Raw genomic sequence first — 23593 nt, forward strand, 5'->3', positions numbered from 1 at the left:
AGAGCCTGCCTTCGGCTCAGGGTGTGATCCCAGAGTCCCGGGATCGAGTCCTACATCGTGCTCCTTCAGGAAGCCTGCTTCTCTCTGCCTGTGTCTCTGCCTCTCTCTCTGTGTCTCTTATTATTTATAAATAAATATATAAATCTTTAAAAAAAATAGTAAATGTAGCGCTTCCACCTTTGACTATTTACTACCTTATAAAATAAATATGCCTCTACCGTAAATGCTGAAAGTGATTTCTGGCTCTTTTGGTGGTGCCCAACATAGTCCTTAGGTAGACAAAGATGAGTAAAGGTACCTTTAGCACCCATGACTGACATCTATTTTGGGTCCCTAGAAACCTCTCCAGAATTGACTTGCCTCTGTTTTACAAACAGGGGCAAAAGAACAGCTGCCAGCGGGGCCACGTAGCTTTTCTTGGGGGTAGCTTTCATCCGTCTCCTCTTCAAATCACTACACATTCAGCCTGGCCCAAACCTACTTCGAGCGTGGGATTTCACCCATTTCATCAGATAGGAAGAGGTAAGTATGTGCCTTATACATAAGCAGCTATTCAGTGTGACTCAAGACCAGAAGGTAAGTGTGCATGCTTCTTTCTCAAATACAAAGTGAACATAAAAGTATAATTGGCACTAAATGATAACAAATCACTCAGATACATGCATAGTACATATATGCCATATCCTGTGCAAATACATCTCACTCGCACCTTCCTCTAAAGCTTGAAGCAGGTGTTAACAGTAGAACTGTGCCTCTCTGAACACCTCTGTTGTTCCTGTTTTCTTTTTCTCTCTTTTGTCTTCAACCCCACTCCCACCACATAGATACTTGAATCCCTGGCCTTTAGCCCTGACTCTGGGGGGGTCAGAGTGTGCATTTGTGAATTATTGTCCTCTGAGTATTCTCTGAAAACTTTTATCCATTTTCTTATCATGGCCATTGCTGAAATAATATATAATTATTCAGAAAATTAAAAGTATGAATTTATTTTTCAGTGACCAAGTGAGAAATATGGTTGTTGTTTTTCTTTTTCTTTTCTTTTCTTTTCTTTTCTTTTCTTTTCTTTTCTTTTCTTTCTTTTTTGCGGGGGTGGGGGTGCCGGTTCATCTTAATTTCTCCTGTGAAGACGGAGTCTGTATTCCGGTTGTTCATAGTTTTTGTTATTTTTTATATGCCTGGGTGGTCTTGAGGCAGATTATATTTGGATTTAGAAGAGATCTCTATGTATCAAACAAGACCACTCTGTAACAACAACAATAAAGCATCTGCAGTTAATTCTGGACTGGATTCTCCAAAACTGGACTAATGTGACAACACAAAGTCCCAATCTCTAGTATGTTTGGATGTGCCAGAGACCAAGATGCTTTTCCTCCAATAAACAGTCAAGTAATATGTGAGAGGCCTGTGTAAGCAACCCTCTGTTGGATATCCCCCCACAAACAGGCACACCCTTGGCTTCCCCTACCTCCCCCCGCCACCCCATCACTTCTCCAGGAAGACCGTAAGGAGTAAAGGTAAGAAAGCCCAGAACTGGTGCTGTTGACACAGAAAGAAGGATCCATCAGTAGCATATTTCTTTAATCATTGTTATTTACAATTTATCATCTGACAGACTTACAGAGAATAAATAAAGAAAAGAAAATATACAATTGGTATCTTGTTCCTTTTTCTAATACAGAGAACTTTTACGTGTTCTATTTGGGAATGACTATGATAGTTTTAAGCAGGGATCGATCAGTTTGCTCTTTACCCCTTGACAAGACACATCATCCTCCCAAGCCCACAAAACTGAGGCCCAGATATTCCCTCCTCGGAGGAAGAGCGAGCCCTGTTGGTTCGGAAACTCAGTCCTCAGGAAAAGTTGCCAGACGACCGGGGAGAAGAACAGGATATCATGAGTAGTAAAGGACATAAAATGAACAGGCTAGGTTACAAACTCTTGGTGTGCTCGCAGGAACCCTACCCAATTCCAACTAATTCTAAGCCTCTTTGCAAGAAAACAGGTTTTCATGCAAAGTGACCGCCTTATCACATTGTGCTTTCCCTTGAGCCTCTTTGCAGATTCTTCCTTCGTATGCTTTTGTGCATGTTGGTAAGCAGAGCCTAGCTGGGGACTCTGATCCTTCGCCCTTAGAGGTTCTCGACAGGTGTCTGCTGGAGAAACCAAAAAGTTTGTTTCAAATAGGTTGGGTTTGGGACCAGAGTCCCTCCCTGCTCTTGTTGGGGGTGGGGGGTGCCTTGTAGAGAACTGCCTTGCACTGCTGTCTAAATAACCCCAAAGAATGAGATATCTCCAAACATCTATTTCATCCTTAGAAAATATACAAATGGAGAATGTACTTCACCAGGTACGAGCCTGGGCACTTTTCTCTCTTTCTTCATTTGAAAATAAGCCCCCGGCATTATAGCAAAGCAGTTCTCCCTAAATTCACCCCACTTAGACTAGATGACAAGTTTCAGCTTCTGACTTTTATTCATTCAAGAAACAACACTCAGCAGATACCTCCTGAGTGCTCGCTATGTGTCTGGAACTTGACAGGACATGCGGTAGGCAGTGTGAACCCAGTAACCACCTTGTGACCCAGTAAGGGGGGAGGTGAAAGATTCCTGCACAAAACCCACAGCTCCTTCATAGTAAATGTACTATGAAGTGTACTATGAAACACTAAGCAACCCCACCCCTGAGGTTGCTTCTGTGTTTACATTTAGTTTGGTCCAATGTAGCCGTTATTCCATTTAAAAATGGATATTTAGCCAAATGGAAGGTCTCTGCTATTCCAAACGTTGTGTTTCATCACACGCTGGGGGATCCGATGCCATTGTACTCTATTCCTCCCACAAGGCAGCGTTGGTGCCATTAACTAAGTGCCACCCAGCTCTTGACCAAAATACTGGGTGAACCCAAAGCCCCCTGCCTGCCACCACTACAGATCCTACTCACTTATAGGAACAGCAAGAACCATCTAGAATGCCCCACACCTGATTCTCTAGCCAGCAAGCTACGTGCAGATCTCACTGTCTCTTGTGGTTCCAAATCCAAAGCCAAACTAGTCAGAAAAATGTGGAAGCAGTCTAGGCAGGATTTTGCTCATTGATAGGGAACAGATTGATTTGTTTTACTCTCTTTAGAATTTTGTAGAATTATACCCAGATAGTATTTTTCCTGCTGCATCCAAGCCAGACCAGGTTACAAATCAGAAAGGGATGAAGTATCCAGAAACTAAATAAATGCATGTTAAAACAAACAAACAGTAAGTGGTGAAATCTGAGTGAGGTCTTCTGTTTAGTTAATAGCGTTTCAAATGTCAACTTTCTGATTCTGAAAACAGACCATGATTATGTAAGATGTTATCAATGGGCGTTCGGGGAAGGCCGCTCTACTACTTTCCCAACGTCTTGTGAGTCTTAAAGTATTTCAAAATAACAAGTTTTAAAAAGAGAGAGAGACACACACAGCAAGTAAATAATTACCCACCACTTGTCTGCCACCAGGCAACACAGCTAATTGTGCCAGAGAACTCAAAATGCCAGAAATCCAATCACCATTTACCATTCTGGTGTCTTTCCATCTTGATTCAGCATTCCAAGACATTTGCCGAGTGGAAAAGACATTCATCTGTTTCTATAAAAATGTTAAATTTCAATTCAGAAGGATCTCCCAGCATAAAGCAGGATCTGCAACTTCCAGAGATATTCCGGGGCCTACCAAAGTACTGCCAGAGGTCAGAGCCTTGCTGAAAAGACCAAGATGGCAGGTATATAAATGCAAGTTCAGATCAAAGACTTAAGAGCCAAATGTTGGAGTAACCAAAGCCCTAACTCTATGTCTCTTCTTCTTCTTTTTTTTTTTTTTTTTTCAATCTTGGGCAAAACAGATGCTGTTCTGTTTTAGAATATTTCCTTGGAACATCTCATCCCTCCCTCTTGCAGACACTCCCCTTCTTCTGTTCCCCTTTACTCAAAACACATGGCTCAGCCCCACATCATGGCTTTCTTGTGGGAAGTCTGGATGGAACTAGGAAAACACATGGCTCCAATGTGCCACATACCTCGTTGTGTAGATCTCAAACAAGACTTGGTCTCGTCTAACTTCAGCCCTTGTTTCAATGTTTCCCGGTGGCCCTTCTGGGCACAGCAATGACAGGCATTATTTAAAATGGATTTGGTTGGCAGAAGGAAGGGAAGGGGGGAGAAGAGACCCATGAGATGCCATAAATACCCTATTTCTAGGTCCTCGTGTCCAAAGTGGCACTTGGGAAACACAGTGCAGTTCAGGCTAGGAGTTGGTTCCCTCTCAGTACCAGTATCCCCAGCTCGCAGGGGCCCGGCATCCGCAGACACCCTCACACCCCCCTTCCCCGCCTCCGCTGAAATGAGAAGACCTTCCCCCAACGGTTGCTTGCCTGTTTCTCTAAGGACTTGCCTTTTCTGAAAACTCCCTTCCTTTCCATACATTGCACCTGACTTTTCATTTCTTAATACTTATAAAATCTCTGTCATCCAGAACCTCTTTCTCTATACATATTCAACCTTTATCTTTGAGACACTTACTTGTCCTGCCTGCTCTCGGATCTCTCTCCAGAGATGTGCTCTCCTGCTTCGGCGCCACCTGTTTCTACCTCGCTGCCCAGGGCACCCTGGGTCCCTCCCAGGTACTCCCCAGACCCTTCTCTGTCCTCCCCACCAGCCTCCCCACTCCGGCACCTGTGCACTCATCTCCTCATTTCCGACTCCACTTCCCTATGATGCTCTCTGCGATACTGTCCCGTGCACTTGCAAGTGACCTTTCCACAGCATGAAAGCCACGTGCCCCCCACCCCGTGCCTCGCTCCACTCCAGATCTCTGCTGACCACGTGTGTGTCTGGACCACGCATCAAGCTTGGGACCTAGTTATCAGCACATTAACCAGCAAAAGTATGAATTTAAATCTGGCGATCCGACACCATGATCTGGACATAAACTTTTCCACTTATGTCATGCAGAGGAGGACTCCCTACAAACGTAACAAAGCCCCGTGGTTTCCTGTCCCTCTTCCTAGGTCCTTTTCTAAAGATGCCCAGCTAGCATTCCTCTCATCGGGGTTTGAACTGCTTTTAACTTCTACGTACTAGGCCTTCTTCTCCATGTCCCGTGTTGGATCTCTTCGGTCTGTAGGGCGAGGCTCTGTGGGTGCAACCAGGTGAGAAGCTAGACCTGTGTCTGTGCTGGAAGACGAGCTTCCTCCTCCCAGGACGGGGCAGCTGTACCTGCCAAAGCAGGCCTGCCAGCCACTTGTAGCATGTTGCTCTGTGACTCGAGGCGACGAAAATCCAGACACATTAAGTTCATTTTCAAGATGATTGGGTTATTATTTTTTTTTATGGGATCATGGAAGGCAGTGCATCGAGGCAGAAGGGTAAAAAGAAAGAAGTGGAGAGATGAGGCAAAGATGGGGACATGATGCTGTTACTTCTTGTCACACAGAGAAGCCGTGGGCAGGGTCTGCACGTCGTCCTCCCGGACGCATGGTTGTGCAGGAGAACAGCCCGCTGGCCTGATTTCACGGCCCTTTAATTCTACTGAAGTCGGGTGCCCAGATGCAGCACAACTTTTGGGTGTGTCTGTGACGGTGTTTCCAGGTGACGGGAGCGTGGGAACTGGAGCACTGAGTGCAGCACCTTGCCCTCCCCCTCTCCTGTGCTGGGGGGACCTCATCAAATCCACGGGAGAATGGGGAAAGGATGAATCAGATGGAGGAAGGGGGGCTCTATCCTTGCTCCCTGACTGCCGAGCTAGGACACCAGTCTCCCGGCCTGTCTCTCAAAAGCACACCACCCCCAGCTTCCCCGGGGCTGCAGCTTCAGGCGGCCGATGCTGAGCTTCGGAGGCTCCACAACCACGTGGGCCAATCCCTTATAATAAATTATATATATTTATGTCTGTACTTAATTGATTCTGTGTCTCTAGAGAATTCTCCAATACATGAGGTTAATTAGCACTGGTCTTGAAAGCAGAGTATCCGGTATAAGAACCTGTCCGGCCTGGCACACATCAAATGAGATTATGTCTGTAGAAAGGCCTGGTACACTTTAAGGCACTGTCCACGTGGCAGCTGATGCTGTCGCTATTGCAGTAGTTCCCCCCATTATTCCTTCTGCTGAGCACGATCTTCAGAGCAGGAGACACAGTCAGGTAAGGGAATCTGCATCACCTGTTGATCCAGTTGTCCAGACACCCCTGCTCATATCAGGACTGGGAGAGGCTTCAAGTCCGTCTAATCCAATTTCCTCATCTTACAGACAGGGAAACCGAAGTCTGGAAAGACTAAAGGGACTTGTCCAAGGTGACATGCTGGGCTTGAGGCAGAAGTAGGATCAAAGCTCCCAAACCGATGCTCTCCTGACCCCCAAACCAACCATCTCCACAGAATTAGTCCCGGGAGAGACTGGAACCCAGAGACAAAGGACAGCGGTGGGGGAAGGTATTTGCTAGGGTCACCCGATGATCTGGGGAATTGGGGAACTTTGCCTCTGCTGTCACCTGGAGCGATGCTTGAGGGCTGAACAGGGGAGAAATCTCAAGTCCCCGAACGGCCATGACAAGGGGGACCAGGCAAGGGCTCCAGCAGCAGACCCAAGGACTCAAGACCATTAAGACTATTACTTCTGAGCTCGGGAAGTTTATTCTGTAACCTTTTCTTGTTCTCCTCTGTGGGAGTTGAGAAGCCCCCCCTTCCTGCTTCCACTACATCTGAGCCCTTGGGAAGCATAAAGCTCACAATCTCTTCCGAGGGGACTCTTAAATGACAGCGTATGTTTCCAGGAATTCTCACCCGGACCTTCCCGATTTCTCTCCTGCTGCTCACACCATCCCTGAGGCCAGAGCGTCTGTACGGAGCAGCAGCAGTGAATGACTTCCCTCTCGGGCTCTCCCCGTCCCATTCTGAAATCAAGGGCTCCTAGGGTTAGAAGGACATTAAATGTCGTCTCCTACAACCATTTACCTCGTGTTTGAAAGCCTACACCTCTCTTGCCTACTCTTCAGCCTACCACCCGCCCTCTGGAGGTAGCCCATTTAGCCTCCTGTGTCTTCTGCTGTCCAGGCTTTCTCTAATGAAAAGTGGAAAGCTCTCTGCTCGTACCTTTCCCTCACTGGCCCTCAGTGGTCAACATTTTGGAAATACGCAGAACAGATCTACTGTGTATTGCACACAGCCTTCGGATACGGGTCCCCTAGGGGATGATGCATCCACTAAGAGGGCTGTAAGACTTAGAGAAGATAAACCAAAGGGCCTGTGATCCAGACCTCAAAACACCAGTCTTCACTGATTCAAAACCAGGCTCTCACCAACACACACACACACCTGAAAATATCTGAACAAGAGGACCCTCTGCAGAAATCACAGGGGAATAGCACACCTGTTACCTGTCCTCCACAGACCTCTTCTCCTATGTCCATTCTCTGTTCAAGAATCCTTCCATGCACGAGGTACCTTTTTGGCAAGTGACAGCGCCCCTTCATACAGCCTTGCAGCGGACATCCTCTGCTCTGCGCATCCCCTGTGTTGCCTATGCGTGTAGACCGTATAGACCTTATCCTTGACCCCTGCCCACAAATGAACAAAACACCCACTCCGAGAAGCCAGGGTTTTTCAAGCATGTATCGTCTGCTTTGACAGGACAGGCAAGCGCAGAGAGTAGGACGTGTCCAGAGGGCCAAATTAGGAAACCAAGAAATCTATGATCAGTTACTGAATACCAACCATTCCATCCAATTCTCCACACTTACTGAGTGTTTTCCCTAAGCCTCATCTCATGTTTCCTAAGACATGAGTATTCTTCAAGTTTTTCTTTCTGGAAATACATTTTAAAAGGTGACATAGAAGAAGTATTGTAGCATCTGCACATTTATAAACATAGCATATTTAACCTTTATAAATTATCTAAATTGTCTAGCCTGCTATCCAACACTTTGGTATATTAAGTAAGATTTCTTTACTAGATTTTATCTGTCCTAGGCTTTTTTTTTCTTTTTTAGTTCTTTAATGTAAAAAAAAAAAAAAGAGTATATATGGGTTGGGGGGTAGAGAAGTGTGGGAGTGGAGTGAAGAGCGGCCAGGGACACGGAGAGAGAAGTGAACAAGCCTCCGCCTCCCAGGCCCATTCAACGTCCAGATGGAGTGGCTTAGGCGTGGGTGAGTGGTAGGTCTCGTGAGAAGGACCTGGGCCATCGGAATGTCGCCAGGCAGTGACAGCATCACTCGTCCCCTTGTTGAAGGAGCAGAAGGTGGATTTCCTGGAACGAAGGACGGTGCTTGGTGTCTCTTCTCCAGCAGCTGAGCATCAGCTTGTACACAGAGTCAGGGCAAATGACAGGCTGGGGGAGGTAAATCTTGGAAAACAAAAGTGAACAAAAAATGAGAATGTTCAGAAGAAGGGCAAAGAGGAAGTGTAGCCGCATTGTGGTTTTATTTGCCTCCCTCTCCGCTTGAACTTGATAACTGGAACAGGTGAGGTGCCTGTTCTTCCCACGCTCATCTTGGCCCCTGTCCCCTTCCCTTGTCGTGCCAAGTCATCTGGACCAGGATCTCCTGATGAACCACTCTGAGGTCCCTACCATCATGCAAAAGATGAACCTGAAGCAAAAAGAGGTCTAGACTGAAAGCAAATGGTTAGAACACTAGATCCTCCGTTTACGGCCCACGCATGTTGAGGTTGATCTTGGCTGAGCCAATCATGGCAGGGGCGGCAAGCGGGTGAGTTGTCTCAGCTCCCCCACTTGAACAGGAGCCTGGCCGGACACAGACACTGCAAAGCATCCACGTTGCTCCTACTGTCATGTCCCCTGTGACCCCCTGCCCCAGACCTCTCCCCTCTCTGCAGAGAGGAGTCTGCTGACCACAGAGCCCACCTCGCAGCTGATAGTGTTGAGAAATGACCATGCCTCCACTCTAATGTCAAACTTTTAAGATGTGAATACTGAAATTTTAGCAATCAAATATAAAGTAATTAAATGTTGTAAAATGTAACCAGGTATAATTTTGATAAATTATGTTTAGTAATCAATGTGCTCAATTCAATAAATTTTTGTTGACAATTTAAACTTATGCCTATAGGTGAGACGTTTACTCAGCATATATAATGGCAATATTTGATTTTGACCTTGGCTTCACTCAATTACTTAACTTCACGATTCGACCATTTGGTGGTCGGTGAAAACATATTTGGTTCACAACCAGTATTTAGTGAAGATGAAATGGTGAGTCCTTTTAAGCTGAGTATTCAAAAATAAATAAGAAAAATAAAATCCTGGAGATTGTTAGAAATTAAAATGAAACTAGGTCAACCTGGGGTCATGATGGTTTAGTCCGGGAGAAAAAACATTTTTTCCTTGGTCCACTCACTTATCTCTGCCACAGGAGTAAAGTTGCCCTCTGTCATGGTAAGAAAGCAATTATTTTTATAACCAAGATAGATAATTTGGGTCCCCTGCTCCCAAAATATGTGCAGAGTGTCAAAATAAAATGAAATTCCAGGAACTCTCCCTATTATTTTCAACCTGCATATTGTCCTATCTCTTGTCGTTCCCTTATCTTTTGCTTGCTCCAATACACTTAAGCAATCGGGAAAATCGAGTTATTTTCTCTCCATCCCCAGCTGTTAGCTTGAGCTGCCATGCTCCAGGGGCGGGGTGGGGGGGGGGTGTGGAGTGGGGTGGGGTGGTCAGAGTTCTAGCCACATCAGCAAGCCCTAAATTCTACATCTCATGGGGACTTTACAAACGGAGTCAGCCAAAGAAATCTTGGAGTATCTTGACCGGGAATTGGGATCCTTGTCAGCGTGGGAATCCAGATTTTCCCGAGCTCTGGGAAGCCACAGTCCAGGATGCACTTGATCATCTCTGAGCATCTAAATCTAGAAACATTGCTAAATGTTTAGTCCAAACCAAATTGTTAATTCCTACCAATAAATCCCTTATTCACTTTTAAACTTATATTTTTGTTTTTGTGTATTTCCACTAGGAGGACAAACTACACAGTCTAGATCAAAAAATAGAGCCAACATGAGAAAGAGGATTTTATTTCCTGCTACCATTGAGTTGGGGAGGAGCCTGATGTAACTGACCCCTCCTGTCCCCTCCAGTGATCATGGGTTGCCATATGGATAAAGCAGAGGGTATGGTGGGGCAGGAGTTGAGGGGGGGGGAACCTCTCAGTCCATCCTCCAGGTCATCTGGAAAATTAGGCACCAAAGACTGCCACCCAGGTAGCCCAACTTCCAGCTCAGGATACCTGGCTCAGTCAAGACTTTCTTCTTCTCACCTTCTGGAGCACCAAGCTCCAGACCCAGCCATCCCCAGCAGTTCTCACCTGCCTCCCTTGGTCCCGGAAGAACTCTCCAGTATTCTCGATGACCTGTTCATCTGACAGCTGGGAATAGGGCTGCTCCTGGCAAAAGGTGAAAGTCTCCCACAGAGTCACCCCAAAGGCCCACACGTCGCTCGCTGTCGTAAATTTGCCCTGTTTACACAAAGAAAAAAAGAAGAAACCAGAATAGTCTGTGCATGACAAGAGCAGGTAAGGTCTGCATGACCTGGTTATGCCCTTGTGACACCCGGGGCAAGGACTACTAAAACTGCCACGATATACACAGAGAATCTAAAAGAAAAAAGTGACGTTGTTTTGACGTCAGGCTGCAGGCCACTGTCTCGTCCTCCTGGTCTCAGTTTAGGTGTGCTTCTCCTGGGGATGAGATCCTGGGGCTGAAAGAGGTGCGGCCGGAAGCTATCTGACTCTGCCATTCAGTGTCAGAAGCTCAAACTTCAGGTTCTAGGGTAGCCTTGGGAAGATGCCCATGGGGATGGCAAAATTAGAATGGGAGGTCAATCATTTGGATGTTAGAGATAGAGGAATCTAGTTTAAGTGCTCGGAGAGGTCCCTGGGAGAATCCAGGACTCTCGCTTCCAGGCCAGGGAAAGTCCCAGTCTTGAAGGGTCAACTAACAAGTGACGGCAATGGGCTTCAGGTGTGATCAGCACGCATAGAATCGTGCACATTTCCTATTCAAGAAATACAACACTCAGGTACCTGATGTTATTTATCCTTATTTTTTCAGATCAGAAAAGTGAGATGAGGGGTTTACCAAAATCTCCTAGAGAGTAAGGCCATTAGCAATGGAAAAACAGATTTGGAACAGGATCCTGTGAATGTCACACTAATACTCTTTTACAACACTGTATAATACCTTTAAAGGGAGCAATGCTAAATAATCACATAAAATATGTGATTCACATACAGAGATGATAAAGACCCTTATAAGGACTACGTAAACTGGTGTACATCACAGCAACAGTCATAACAATGGGGCAACTGGAAAGCACTTACACATCAAATGACAGAGATGTTATTAAATTATTGGATAGATACACACAATGGAATATTATTCAGCTGTTAAAGTCAGGTTTTTGAAGAACATTGAATGACATAGGAAAGGCTAATGATGTAGAATGATACGTGCATTACATCACCCTGGTTATGTACTATAATTAGTTCCACAGGGTAGTCCCCTTTATCTGCAGTTCCACTTTCCATGATTTCAGTTACCCACAGTCAACAGTGGCCCAGAAGCAGAGCACCCTCCTTCTAATGTATCATCAGCGGGTTAGTAGTAACCTAACGTTACATCACAATGCCTCCACAATTCACCTGCTCCATCTCTTCAGGCAGGCATTTTATCACCTTATATCATCACAAGAGGAAGGGTGAGTACAGTACAATATTTTGGAGAGAGAGAGAGAGAGAAACCATATTTACATGACTTTTGACAGTATATTGTTACAATTGTTCTATTTTATTATTAATTACTGTTTTTAATCTCTTACTGTACCTGATTTCTATATTAAAATATCTATTATACCTTTATCATAGGTGTGTATGTATGGGAAAAAAACATAGTATGTATAGGGTTCAGTACTACCTGCAGTTTCAGGCATCCACTGGAGGCCCTGGACATATCCCCCGTAAATAAGGGGGTCTACTGTACATATACACATACATACATATACACATATATATACATATATACACGTATATATACATAGACACATATACACATACACAGAAATGTGTGTATAGAAAACAACCCCAAAGGAAATATACCAAAATATTAAGTGGTTATCTTGGTGAGAGAAAGGGAATAACTATATTTTTTCATTTCAAATTTAATTAATGAATCCTTTAAGAATATGAACAAGAAATAAGCTGATTAACTATAAATGAACAAAGCTAGATTGCTCTCAGGCTTTTCTCTGCAATACTAAATGACAAAAGACAAAATTACATGTACATAGCATTGTAGGAAGTAAGTGTTTAAAGTCTAATAATTCCACAAATCAGCTAAGTGGTGTAAAATCAACACTGACATGTCTCAGATTCGCAGGGTCAGAAAATACACCTCCAAGAGAGACATTTGGAAAAAATTACTCGCTCGTGGTCCAGAATACCAAGCATTGAATAAAAATTATAAAGCAAAGAATGATGAACTTAAAATAAAAAGCAGCAAAACTCATTAAAATAAATATAGAGATGTCAATCCAAATAATTCATTAGAAATATGGTTATGAAATTAATACAGAAGAAAAATATTCTGTGTGGATAACATTTCATTAAGTGATAAGGTTTTTATTTTTATTTATTTATTTAAAGCTTTATTTATTTATTTATTTATTTATTTATTTATTTATGAATGATAGAGAGAGAGAGAGAGAGGCAGAGACACAGGAAGAGGGAGAAGCAGGCTCCATGCCAGGAGCCTGACGTGGGACTCAATCCCAGGACTCCAGGATCGCGCCCTGGGCCAAAGGCAGGCGCCAAACCGCTGAGCCACCCAGGGATCCCCATGATAAGGTTTTTAATATCACAAATTAATGAAGACCAATCAGTAGGTCGAAAGGGTAGAGAGAAAACGAAGGATAGTAAATCTTGTATGATGATAGGTGCATTTTTAACCTTGTCCTGAATTTTCTATAGCGAGCATGTTACACTTTATCAGCAGAAGTAGGCAAGTGTAAAAATAATAATAATGGTGAATATACCGAGTAAATCATCTCAAGTCAGAGAAAATATCAACATCTAGTGTTTGCTTGCTGCAAACTTGCCTTGTCTCAGGCTTGTCCCTGTGTGCCACGCGTACCTGCCTACACGTCCGTTGTTGAGGTAGCGCTTAAAAACGAGAGGAACTCACCAGCAAGATACTCTCCCAAGACATCCAGCGGATGGGGAGCACCGCGCGGCCCTGGATCCGGTAGTAGTCACCACTGTACAGGTTTCTGCTCATTCCGAAGTCAGCTATCTTGATGGTATAGTTCTTACCCACTAAGCAGTTTCGTGTGGCCAGATCTCGGTGGACAAAATTGAGAGAGGAAAGGTACTTCATGCCAGAGGCAATCTGGGTAGCCATAAACTTCAGGTTGGCATAACTGAGGGAATAAAAAAAGAGGGGAGGAAGTAGCCTATGGAAAGAGCAAGCTGCAAGAGGCACACATTCTCCAGGGGGTACCAGTCAACTGGAGTTTCCACCAACATCCCTTCTCTGTTCTCAGTGGATCTCTTTGCTTTCCCTCAAAGGGTGGCTGCTCCATTATTCCTGCGTGCTAACCTCCCCTCCTCATGCCAGAACATTGATGAACTTTACTCCCCGGAGCCCAGGTTAGCCTCTTGAATGCAGAGAAGGGATGGGGGACCCGACTTACTTACCTGACGGTGGGTACATTGCCGGAGGCAGAACTAGGGGGCTCGTGGCGGGAAAGAAACTGATTGAGATCTCCATTCTCCATGTACTCGGTGATCATGCACAGCGGGTCATCGGTGATACACACAGCTAAGAGGCGGATGATGTTTGGGTCCTTGAGTCGGGACATGATCTTTATCTCCTTGAGAAAATCGTTCCTTTGGAGGACACAGACATAGGTAAACCCAGAGGCTGCCAGGGTTAGAAACAAGAGGGGGAAGGAGACACAGCAAAGCCTAGTCCTACCCATTACCCCAGAGTCTTGTTTCCCTTTAAATAACCTTTGGGAGGACAGAGAAGTTGGTACCTGGAAATGCCTTATTCTACACACCCTGGAATAGGATGCATGTTTATTCAACTGTGGTCTTTTTGAGAACAAGAGCCATGACCTGCTCACATTTACATCCCTAGAGTCCAACAAAAGGCCCACCACATAGAAAGTGACTACTATTTGCTGAAACACAGATATGCTGCTAAAAACTCATATGCAAAATGAAACTTTTCCCTGGAAATTGTTTCTTAAGTACACTGGAGTATTTACTTTTTTAAAAAGCTACGGACTCGCTCTATCGATCAAGCAAAGAAATCCTTTATAACGTGAAAAATCATCCTCTGCTTTATCTGGGAACTCTTTCTTTTTCTCATACTGGTTGTTCGCACTACAGGGCACACCAGCAGTAGTCACAACACACACTGAGCAGCCTGTTCAAAACAGAGCTGTTTTCAAGTTCATGGTGGTAGTGTGGAGTTGCTTCCAAATCAGCACTCACTTGGACTAGAACTGTTTGAGGACCCTAGTGACAACCACTCGAGTCACAAAATGGGCTATCATCTTTCCCAGTAACAATATTTGGGTCAGTGAGACCACTGGCCCACATTCTTAAAACTATCAGAGCAGATGAGCTATGAATCTCTGGTGAGTTTTCTAGGAATTCTGGACTGGGAGTTATACTGTATCAATATAAAACCCCAGAAATCAATGTAGTCCTGATGTGACATGTCCCCTCTTTCATTTCCCTTCCACTCAAAACCAGGGGTCTCCACAGCTTGGGGGAGACCATCCTTCACTGCTAAATTACAGTGGCCCCGGGAGAGGAACACCAAACCTCACCAACCAAACCAATGGGCAAAGGCTTTGTTATATCCTATGTTTTTTTTTTTCTTCTTGCCACTCTCTCCAATCACGTGATAAAGTTAATATTAAGAATATCTTGTCTCTCTAAGGGACCCAGAGGATGTCATTTTTCATGCATATCCAGGTCTTTAAGACTGAAGTTCTCACAGTTAAAATTCCAATTGTGTTCCCTCACCTTTCTTCCTTCTTCATTTCACATCCTGTCCGTTGCAACACTTTTAATGAAACTCTACTGACCATACTTGGAATTTACAATAATTTGGGGGACAGGGATAATAAGCTTTCTCTCGCTGTGAGTATCAGCGAGACAAACCAAGTCAACACAAATGGGAAAATACATACGTTACCCAGATGTGCAGACTTCTTTGAGACACAGACAACCAGCTTTCAACCAGCATGCCTCTCTGGGTGAGGATTAACTCACCATTACTGTAATGGAAAGGCTGTCAGACAACGGAGTATGGCTGGAAACTGCAATTTATGTAGTAAAGGATCCAAGAGACTATTGGCCAGTTTGGGACACGCTAACCAACTGTAGGATCCTTTTGCTTTGAGGTCCATGGATACTTTTCCAAGTAGAGGTAGCTTCTCATTTGGGGGTTTGCTGGTCACAGAAGAAAAGGAGCATAAAAGAGAAAAAAAAAGGAATGAGACAGTAAATAGAGACGCGAATAAAGGAGCATGGAGGAGACTCAGCAAGAAAGTTGTGTGTAAAAGTGGAAGTCGGCCAAGAGGCAGTAATGACGTTCAGGAGGATGTCTGAGCGCCATGGTCGAAGGAGCACATATTCAGGCTGTTGGGTGTGTTGGGAAGTACAGCTCTGTGCAAAGGGAGTGAGGAAGTAAACATGGAGCTAATTCAATGGAAAGTGGACATCTGCATTTGCCGGAGACAGAGAAGAGAGATGAGGACTGCAGGCCCCTCAGAAAAATAGAGCACAACAGTGAAAGGTGAGGCAGCTCACAGACCTTCCCATCTCAAAGAAAAACAAAAAATGCTCAAAGGTTTCCAGGAGTGTTCCTGATCCTGAAGGCGAAATACATAAAGAAAAATTCAAAATGCAGACCACAGACCTGGCATTCTTGTTGGCGTCTGCTCGGAGCATTTTCACGGCCACCAGGACAGGCTGGTTGGCACTGACATCTAGGGCAAAATCTTTGTCTTTGAATTTTTCCATCCCCTCCACTTCACAGAGATGAACCTAGACAAAAGTCATCTAGTCTCAGCATCATCGTTTCTCCTGAAGATGGCTCAGTACTCTTGCTGGGCATTTCCTGGAGATAAGCTAACTCTTACAACTCAAGCCAAATCATACATGTTAAGATACGTGTAACATGCCTTTAATGCAAATAGTCGAGACAAACAATGATAAAGTTTGACATTGTTACTGCTTTATAAAAGAAACATACATGGATTGGGATGCTATGTGACTGAACCTACAACATACTATTGTATTACGGCATAGGCCACTCTAAAATGGCGCTCGGCAGAAACACTCCAACTTTGACTCAAGGAAGTTTAGTTATTGGCTCATAGGAAACATATGGCAGTTTCTTCTCTAAGGTAATCCCTTAGTATGGTGTTAGTACATAAGTAACCCCTATGTATTAGTAACAGAATAATGAGCCTGTGTTTTTAACCCAGGGGACAGAATGAGTATATACGACATCACAAACAGATGTCACCGGCCCTTGTACATCCACCAACACCAAACCTACCCAAGGGCAAAGCATGCCACCCACACTGAAAACCAATAACATATTCCTATATTTCATCTGGGGTTCAGATGGTGCTGGTGAAAGGCTCCTGTTGCCACTTAAGTCATGGCTTTGGATTCTCAGAAGGTTCCCGTGACTGATAGAAGAGTGCAAAGTCACTATTACGTGCATCACTCGGAGGGCCATCGGGAAGAGTGCTCCTCCTTATCTCAGTTGGCAATTCATTCCCTCCGGCTGATTCTGGGACTCAAGTCAGGGGCGAGGTTGTTTTTGACCACTTTACACATAACTCCCACTGACAGGAAGAAAACAAAGTGGCTATCAAGTAGCAGGATGTTCTTGGACAGTTTATCAAAGATGATCACATCTTACGGGACCCCACCCTTTGTAACCTATCGTAAAAAAATTTGAAAATATTGCATGTTTTTCAAGATATCTGCAGTCTAGTGACTTGCTTGCTTTAAAAATTTCTATACAGAACTCAGAAGACCCAGCAACCTTTGTGGGCTATTTCACAAAGATGAGGTTGATCCCAATACCAGCCTTCCAGAGGACGAGGCAAGGACAGAGGAGTGAAGGAGACATTGAGGTCTGAACCCACTTCGGAAGGGACACTTGGCTCTACTGGCCATTTGTATTCAACCCCTATCTTTGAGATACCAAGAACCAGAGATCCCACTAAAAGATTCAACTCACCTCCCCGAACTGGCCTTCTCCCAGCTTCTCCTTGAACGTTAGGAGTTTCCTGGGGAACTCTTCCACAGCCACGTCCTTCCCTGAGAGCAGGTCCATGGTAACGGCAGGCACCGAGTAGGTGTTGCCTCCCGTGACCCCCTGCAGGTTCACGATGTCAGCCTCTGCGTAGTGTGGCGCCCCCTCAGGCCCGCTGGGCTGGGCAGGCTTCACGACGCCACTGCAGCCTGGGAAGACACAGGCAATAAGTCCTCCTCCAAGGGGCATCTTTGGAGATCCTTCCAGGAAGAAAACCCAAAAGGAAGGCTAGGACCTGCCCCTAAGACAGCCTACACTACTCCATGCCATTCTCACTCAAAGAATGGTTCCCCTGGAGACCCTGTCTCGTGGCCTTCAGAATGTAGAATATCATTTTCTCTTATTCTTCTCAAACTACGTGATCATTAGCAACCTCCTTGGCTAATCTTAGGGGATCGTGGTGAAGCTGTAGGTGTAGTTCACTCTAGATAAGAGCAGAGTAGGAAAGTTCGATGATTTAATCACATCACTTATTTCTTTAATTTGAAGACACTCTCATTGATTTAATAACATATTTTAGGGATGAAACAACTTTCCGATGATTCAATATAGTTTGAGACACATTCTTCCTTAAAAAAAAATAACTTAAAATATGAGGGGGGAGATGTTTTAACATATTAGAAAATAGGTAAGTTACTTTAGGTTAGCCTAGGAAATAAATTCGTTCATATCCTTGAGTTCAACGTGCTCCTTCAATGTTTCTTATCCGCTGAGTGATAAACATATGCGAGTTTCCTTTCCTCCTTTGAAAAGAGCCCTTGCAAAGCCTATGCGTGCCCAGTTAGGTCTGTCTGCTTCTCCATCTGGCCTTTCTCCCAAACACAAGTTCCACTGACTTAGGTCATTCCTCAGGTGCTGACCTTATGGAAAAGCTGCTCTGAGCCTCACTGATGACCCCAGAATCCCTTCTGATGTCACTCTGCAGCACTCTAAAAAACACTGGATATGAATCAATTGGCACTATTTTACCAAAGCAATGCTTTTTATTGAAGAAAGGCAAGAAATATTCACTGATGTAAAAGATCTTGTATCATTCTAATAAATTTTCACCAAAGAGAAATAAACAAAAATTAGATAAACTCAGTTATCTAGATGGCTAGAAGATTGGGAATTCCAGGATGTCTTTAGCTTCATTTATTTGTTTTCTCCAGGTGAAATGCTAGTCCTGAATTTACCACTAATGATGTTTGGTATTGGGTGAGTGCCCTAGCTGGGCTTCCTCACCTTCTTCCTATGGAAAATGAAGAGACCAGACTAGTTGGACTTAGCTTAGGCTCTTCAGGTGTTAGCACCTTAGCGACAACCTTTATCTATTTTCTTTCTCTTCTGACCTGAGGGTCCTTTTAAATACCTACTATGTGCAGTAGCAAAAGAGAGGCACTCAGATTAGGGTAGGACCAGTGGCAGATCAGTCTAGAAAGAGAGTGTGGACTTCTCAGGAAAACGTGGGCTCCTCTCGATTAAAACCAGTCTTGGCTGAGGAGGAGAAAAGTGTCACACCTTCATGATGCCCGTCAAGATCTCTCCCTCATTCTCTGCCACTGGGCCATCCTCACCTGACTCTTCCTCCCCAGGAGCAAATTCTGGGAGTTTTCGTATCAGCCTCGATGGCTCCTGGTAGTCAGGACGAAGGGGAAAGATGCGATCATAAGTGGAATTGGACTCCTGCTCACTTGGCGATGAGGAGCGGTTGTTGTTGAACATGCTGGACTCACTGGGCAGGGACAGGCTGACTGTCATTTCATCATCCAGCATCCTCCGGGAAGCCTGAATGAGAAGAATGGGGAAGGCATGTTGGCACAAAGGGGATCATAGCCTCCTCCTCTTCTGAGATCCAGCTCCTCCACTCAGGTGAAATACCTCTCTGTTACTCTTAAACCCTGGAAGCACCACAAGTGACAGGGATGCGACCTGTGTCAAATGCCTGTGTCATAGGAACTGAGAGTAATCCTCCATTGCTTCAAGGCAAAATGTGATCTCCTAACTTCTGTGCTGCCAATGTTTGTTAACTTCCACTGAAGCATTTATAAGCATTATTTATATGACACTGTGAGAACCTATCAGTGGCCAATCAAAGATCTTCTCCATCTTACAGTTTTTGATGTTCTATTATATACTGGATTTTAGCAGGCTTATCTTTTAATTGGTTTGATTCTGTGTAGACACATTAAAATGCTCATTCACTCAACAGATGTGCTATAACATGATGGCTCAGTAGTGCACTCCATCACTCTGGCTCCATAGCTTAGGATAATATGTCCTCAATCCTGCATTTTTACTAGCCCAAAATAAAATAGCTATAAGAATGCAAAAGGAAATCCCTGGGGATACTGAAGTGAATTATACCTAATGAAGAAGAAGAAGAAGAAGAAGAAGAAGAAGAAGAAGAAGAAGAAGAAGAAGAAGAAGAGAGGAGGAGAAGGAGGAGGGAGAGGAGGAGGGGGAGGAGGAGGGGGGGAGGGAGGAGAAAGATAATAAAATTGTTTTGGCATCCTAGCCGATGTGATCTATCTGCACCTTCTAAAGGAAAATGCACGAATTTGAATGTATGTGAACTATTTGGATTTGAACATAAAAAATGTTCCACTCTCATAAACACATGTTTGAGTGTTCAGTGGAGACACTTAGATGTCTGCTTTATCCCCTGGACTAAAAAGTCCTTTGTTACAATCACATCCTCAATACAGAGTTTGGAGCCCAGCACATAGTAGGTACTCAATAAGTATGGGTTTATTTAGCTCTCTCAAAGAAAAAATGTTAAGGACACTACTAAAAGCATCCTGCAAATAATGGTTAGTCTAAAGCTATTTTGAATCATGGTTTTTGGAATATATGTGTATGCCTAAGGGTTTTATACACACACATACGCATACGTGCACACAAACGCATAGACACACACAGAGACACAAATTCTGTCCCCAGGAAGAAATCCTGTCATTCCAAAGCATCTGGATTTATCTTACTAGGATACACAGGGTAGAAATAATTTTTTGAAGGACCAAGTTAAATATTCCAGGGCAAAATTTTTGCTTTCCCTTTTACTTGAAGAATCTCCAATCCAATACTCCTCTTCCAGTCATGAACATATTCCAATCAGGCTCAGAAGATCCAGAGAAGTGTGGTAATTTCTCCAATAAAGAGAAATATAGCTCACAGGGTATAGAACACAGATTCCCTCTTCCCAATGAAAATGCAGGCATAACAAAATACTCAATAAGACACACATCAGCTTCAAGCTGTCCCATGGACCTTCAGACTACCAGCTTCTACTACCACCAGCACATTTTGCTGCTCCTCATCCAGAACTTAGATACCCAGTGTGTTCCAGCATTCTAGAAGAAAGGTCTTGAATTACCTCAAAGCTCAGAGCTTCTCTAACCTTTCAGTCCACATCCCTTTGAACCCATGGATCAGTGAAGACGTCCATGGCCAAATCTAGAAACACTTAAACATCAGCAGACCCTAAGAGTATCAGATACCTAGCAGAAATGCCCAGGGAGTTGCTATCTAGCCTAAAATACCAAAGTTATAGATATTCCAACTTTTCAGTGGAATGTATATATTTTAAAAGGAAAAAAGTTGACAAATTTCAACACTGACAATTGGAATGACCATAGAAAATAGGATATCAGTTATATGACCTTAAGTACATCACACTTCTATATAACTTACTAGGCCCAGCTCACCATTATTCAACAAGGTTTAAGTAAAAGAGTACACACAAAAAAAAGACCTTGCAGATTGTCGAATGTTAGGCAAATGTATAAAAATTATTCAGGTAAGTTAGGCTGGACAAAACAAATCTGAAGAGGGACCCAGAAGGATGCATAATCACAACTTCCAAGTAAATAAAGTAGAAACAGGACTATGAGAAACTTGGCTTGGATATTAATGAGGCTGAATGTTTTTCTACACACACACACACATGCATGTGTGTAAACAGTAACAAGAGAAGGAACAGCATTATCAGAAATTTTAGCTAGGTACCAATTGTACATCTGTTAATTTTTTTAAAAAACACAGATGCCTGCACTCTCCCCAAACCCAGTGAATCAAAACCTTCAAGGAAGATGTTTGAGTTGAGATTCAATGTATTAGGAAGAGTTTCCTAGGGAGGCTCCAAAATCCTCGTTTCAAACATGAGAAAATGGACTTAGCTTATTCTTTTCTGACTCCCTTCAGCAACAAGCTTCTCCAATCCCAGGCTTCTTAGTGGCCTCAGTTAATGCTCTAAGCATTTACAAGTTCTTATAGTTTGCCTTTTTCTCCTGGGGTGACAGTGGCTTAGGCACGTGTAGCACAGGTTCTTATCCCATGACTGTTCTGCACTTCCTTACCTTCTCCAGCATTTTCTGCCAGAACTGCCTCCAGAGGATGATGACAATGATGGCCAGGAGAATGAAGATGATGGCCACCAAGCAGCCAATCAGGATCCGAGTGTTGCTGTCATCGACTTTAAGCATTGGATCTGTGACCAAGAAGAGAGAGATGGAGAACATCACCATCTCATGGGGCAAGGAAAAGCATGAGAGACTGGACCAGGGACAGAGGTAGGACTTTTTCCTTCAGGATAATTCTACAAGATGCCGCCTTAACACTTCTGCTTAGTTTCAGTCTTGCTAGTCTTGTATGACTTTGCTCCTCCAACATACAGTCCTCCTCCTTGGGGCCGTAGCCTCCGCCTCCTCCTCATGTATCAGACTGGATAATGGAGAAGTTTTCAATTCATCCTCAAATTTTGTTCCTTTATTACCACAGCCTAGGTCTACTGGCCCACAGTCATACCTCATGAAAAATAGGTGAAGAGTCCCCCTTGGAGACACTTGATCATATGTGTTTCCCATATTGCCGGCTCATATTACCAGTGATCATCTAAAGCACTGGATACATTTTTGCATGTATCTCCAATTAGAGAGACTACCATTTTGTTTAATGGACTTCCATCCATTGAGATCCCCTAGAAATGTCCCTTTCCTTGTTTTTGTTCTGAGATACCCAAACTTTCATGAAGCAATTGGAACAACTCCAGACTCTGCTTTAACTGAAGAATAAAATGAACTAGTGAGGAGAGTGAGTTTGGATCCTTTACTTTGGATTCTATCTTTCCAGAACTACCCTTCATCCAAAGCCACCTGGTATAAAGCCTCCTATGCAGACAATCAGGCCCTTGCAAATCTCTACCCTTCTTCATCTTTTAGAAGCCCCCTTCAATTTTAACTTTTATAACTAGAAATCACACATACCATAGGTTGTGGGTGCCACAGGTGAGGTGGGCAGGGCTCCAGAGTTGTTATACATTGCAGCGTCTGTTACAAAATAAGTGTGAGTCAGAGCTGGGGAGAATACAGCTAAGTAGTGGTTTTTCTGGAGGCAGATCGTGACCTAGCACATTGTGAAATCAATTTAGCGAGTTGTCATCAGCCTTTCTTAAAAAGGAACTCATATAATATTCTAAATTTTAAAAAATCATCATTCATCTGGACAGTAAGAGCAACTCTTCTTTTGGAAAATGTTTGTTTAAACGATACTAGGTGTCATGGTACAAAGAAGTTTATGAAACAGTGGCTCAGAGGGCTGTGACCACACATTATCATAAAGCATGCATAGGAAGTCAGACCCAAATTCAGCAAAATGTAGAGAGAACATGATGGGTAAGTGGTCATGGAACAGACATAGCGCTAAGCGGCTCTCCAAGGAAATTAAGTTGTTTTCACTATGCTCATTGACCTAGCCCTTTAATTTATAATCAAACCTCATCCTTATAGGTAAATTATTGATACCAGAGTGTCCTTTACTGTGATGTATAAGCTTCTAAAACTAGCCCCCCAGAGTGTATTTGCTAGATTGATGTTGGCAACTCATTTTCCCCTCTGATTTGTCTAAGGAAGGAAGTCAAGAATTAGAATATGCAATTCCCTTCAACCCGCATGCTCTCCGTAAGTCCTAATTTTTCTTCTTCTTAGCATTATTATGCAAATTGGGAGGTATCTGGCATCTACATATACTTTTCTGCATTGGGTCCTCAAGCTCCAATGGAAATGAATGTTATCATGACATTGGATTATAAAACTCAAGAGATCCCAGGAGTCAAAAACTAGCCCATTGCTGCAATTGGGTATAACAAGGTAAGTGGACTAATTACTCTGCCAAGAGAATAGAATCCCTGAGGATGGATGAGAATCTATGGTCTCATTGTTAACAC

At 43.8% G+C, this 23593-nt stretch overlaps 1 protein-coding gene and 1 long non-coding RNA gene across 12 annotated transcripts in view; one reads left to right on the forward strand and one right to left on the reverse strand.

Moving 5' to 3' along the window:
- Window positions 1–1561: 1561 nt before the first annotated feature.
- Window positions 1562–23593, reverse strand: part of DDR2 (discoidin domain receptor tyrosine kinase 2) — a 150000-nt gene continuing 127968 nt past the window's right edge. For all 6 annotated transcript variants that reach the window (XM_025420886.3, XM_025420883.3, XM_025420884.3 and 3 more), the window contains 9 exons: window positions 22635–22697; window positions 21729–21859; window positions 18948–19158; window positions 17317–17540; window positions 15976–16103; window positions 13734–13925; window positions 13222–13456; window positions 10350–10499; window positions 1562–8371 (listed from right to left, as the gene is read on the reverse strand). In XM_025420886.3, coding sequence (XP_025276671.1) covers window positions 8237–8371; window positions 10350–10499; window positions 13222–13456; window positions 13734–13925; window positions 15976–16103; window positions 17317–17540; window positions 18948–19158; window positions 21729–21859; window positions 22635–22697 — 1469 coding nt within the window. In that variant the 3' untranslated portion in view covers window positions 1562–8236. The remainder of the gene's footprint in view (window positions 8372–10349; window positions 10500–13221; window positions 13457–13733; window positions 13926–15975; window positions 16104–17316; window positions 17541–18947; window positions 19159–21728; window positions 21860–22634; window positions 22698–23593) is intronic.
- The window catches only part of LOC112643057 (uncharacterized), a 71019-nt gene continuing 61246 nt past the window's right edge, over window positions 13821–23593 (forward strand). For 4 of the 6 annotated variants that reach the window (XR_004812716.2, XR_004812717.2, XR_004812714.2 and 1 more), the window contains exons 1-2: window positions 21802–21941; window positions 23355–23516. This is a non-coding gene — a long non-coding RNA (uncharacterized LOC112643057). Of the gene's footprint in view, window positions 13947–16628; window positions 17210–21737; window positions 21942–23354; window positions 23517–23593 lie in introns of those variants that run through there. The other 2 variants (XR_007409055.1, XR_007409054.1) reach the window with 2 other exon arrangements.

This window comes from Canis lupus, chromosome 38 (genome assembly GCF_003254725.2).
Source record: "Canis lupus dingo isolate Sandy chromosome 38, ASM325472v2, whole genome shotgun sequence".
Taxonomy (NCBI): Eukaryota; Metazoa; Chordata; class Mammalia; order Carnivora; family Canidae; genus Canis; species Canis lupus.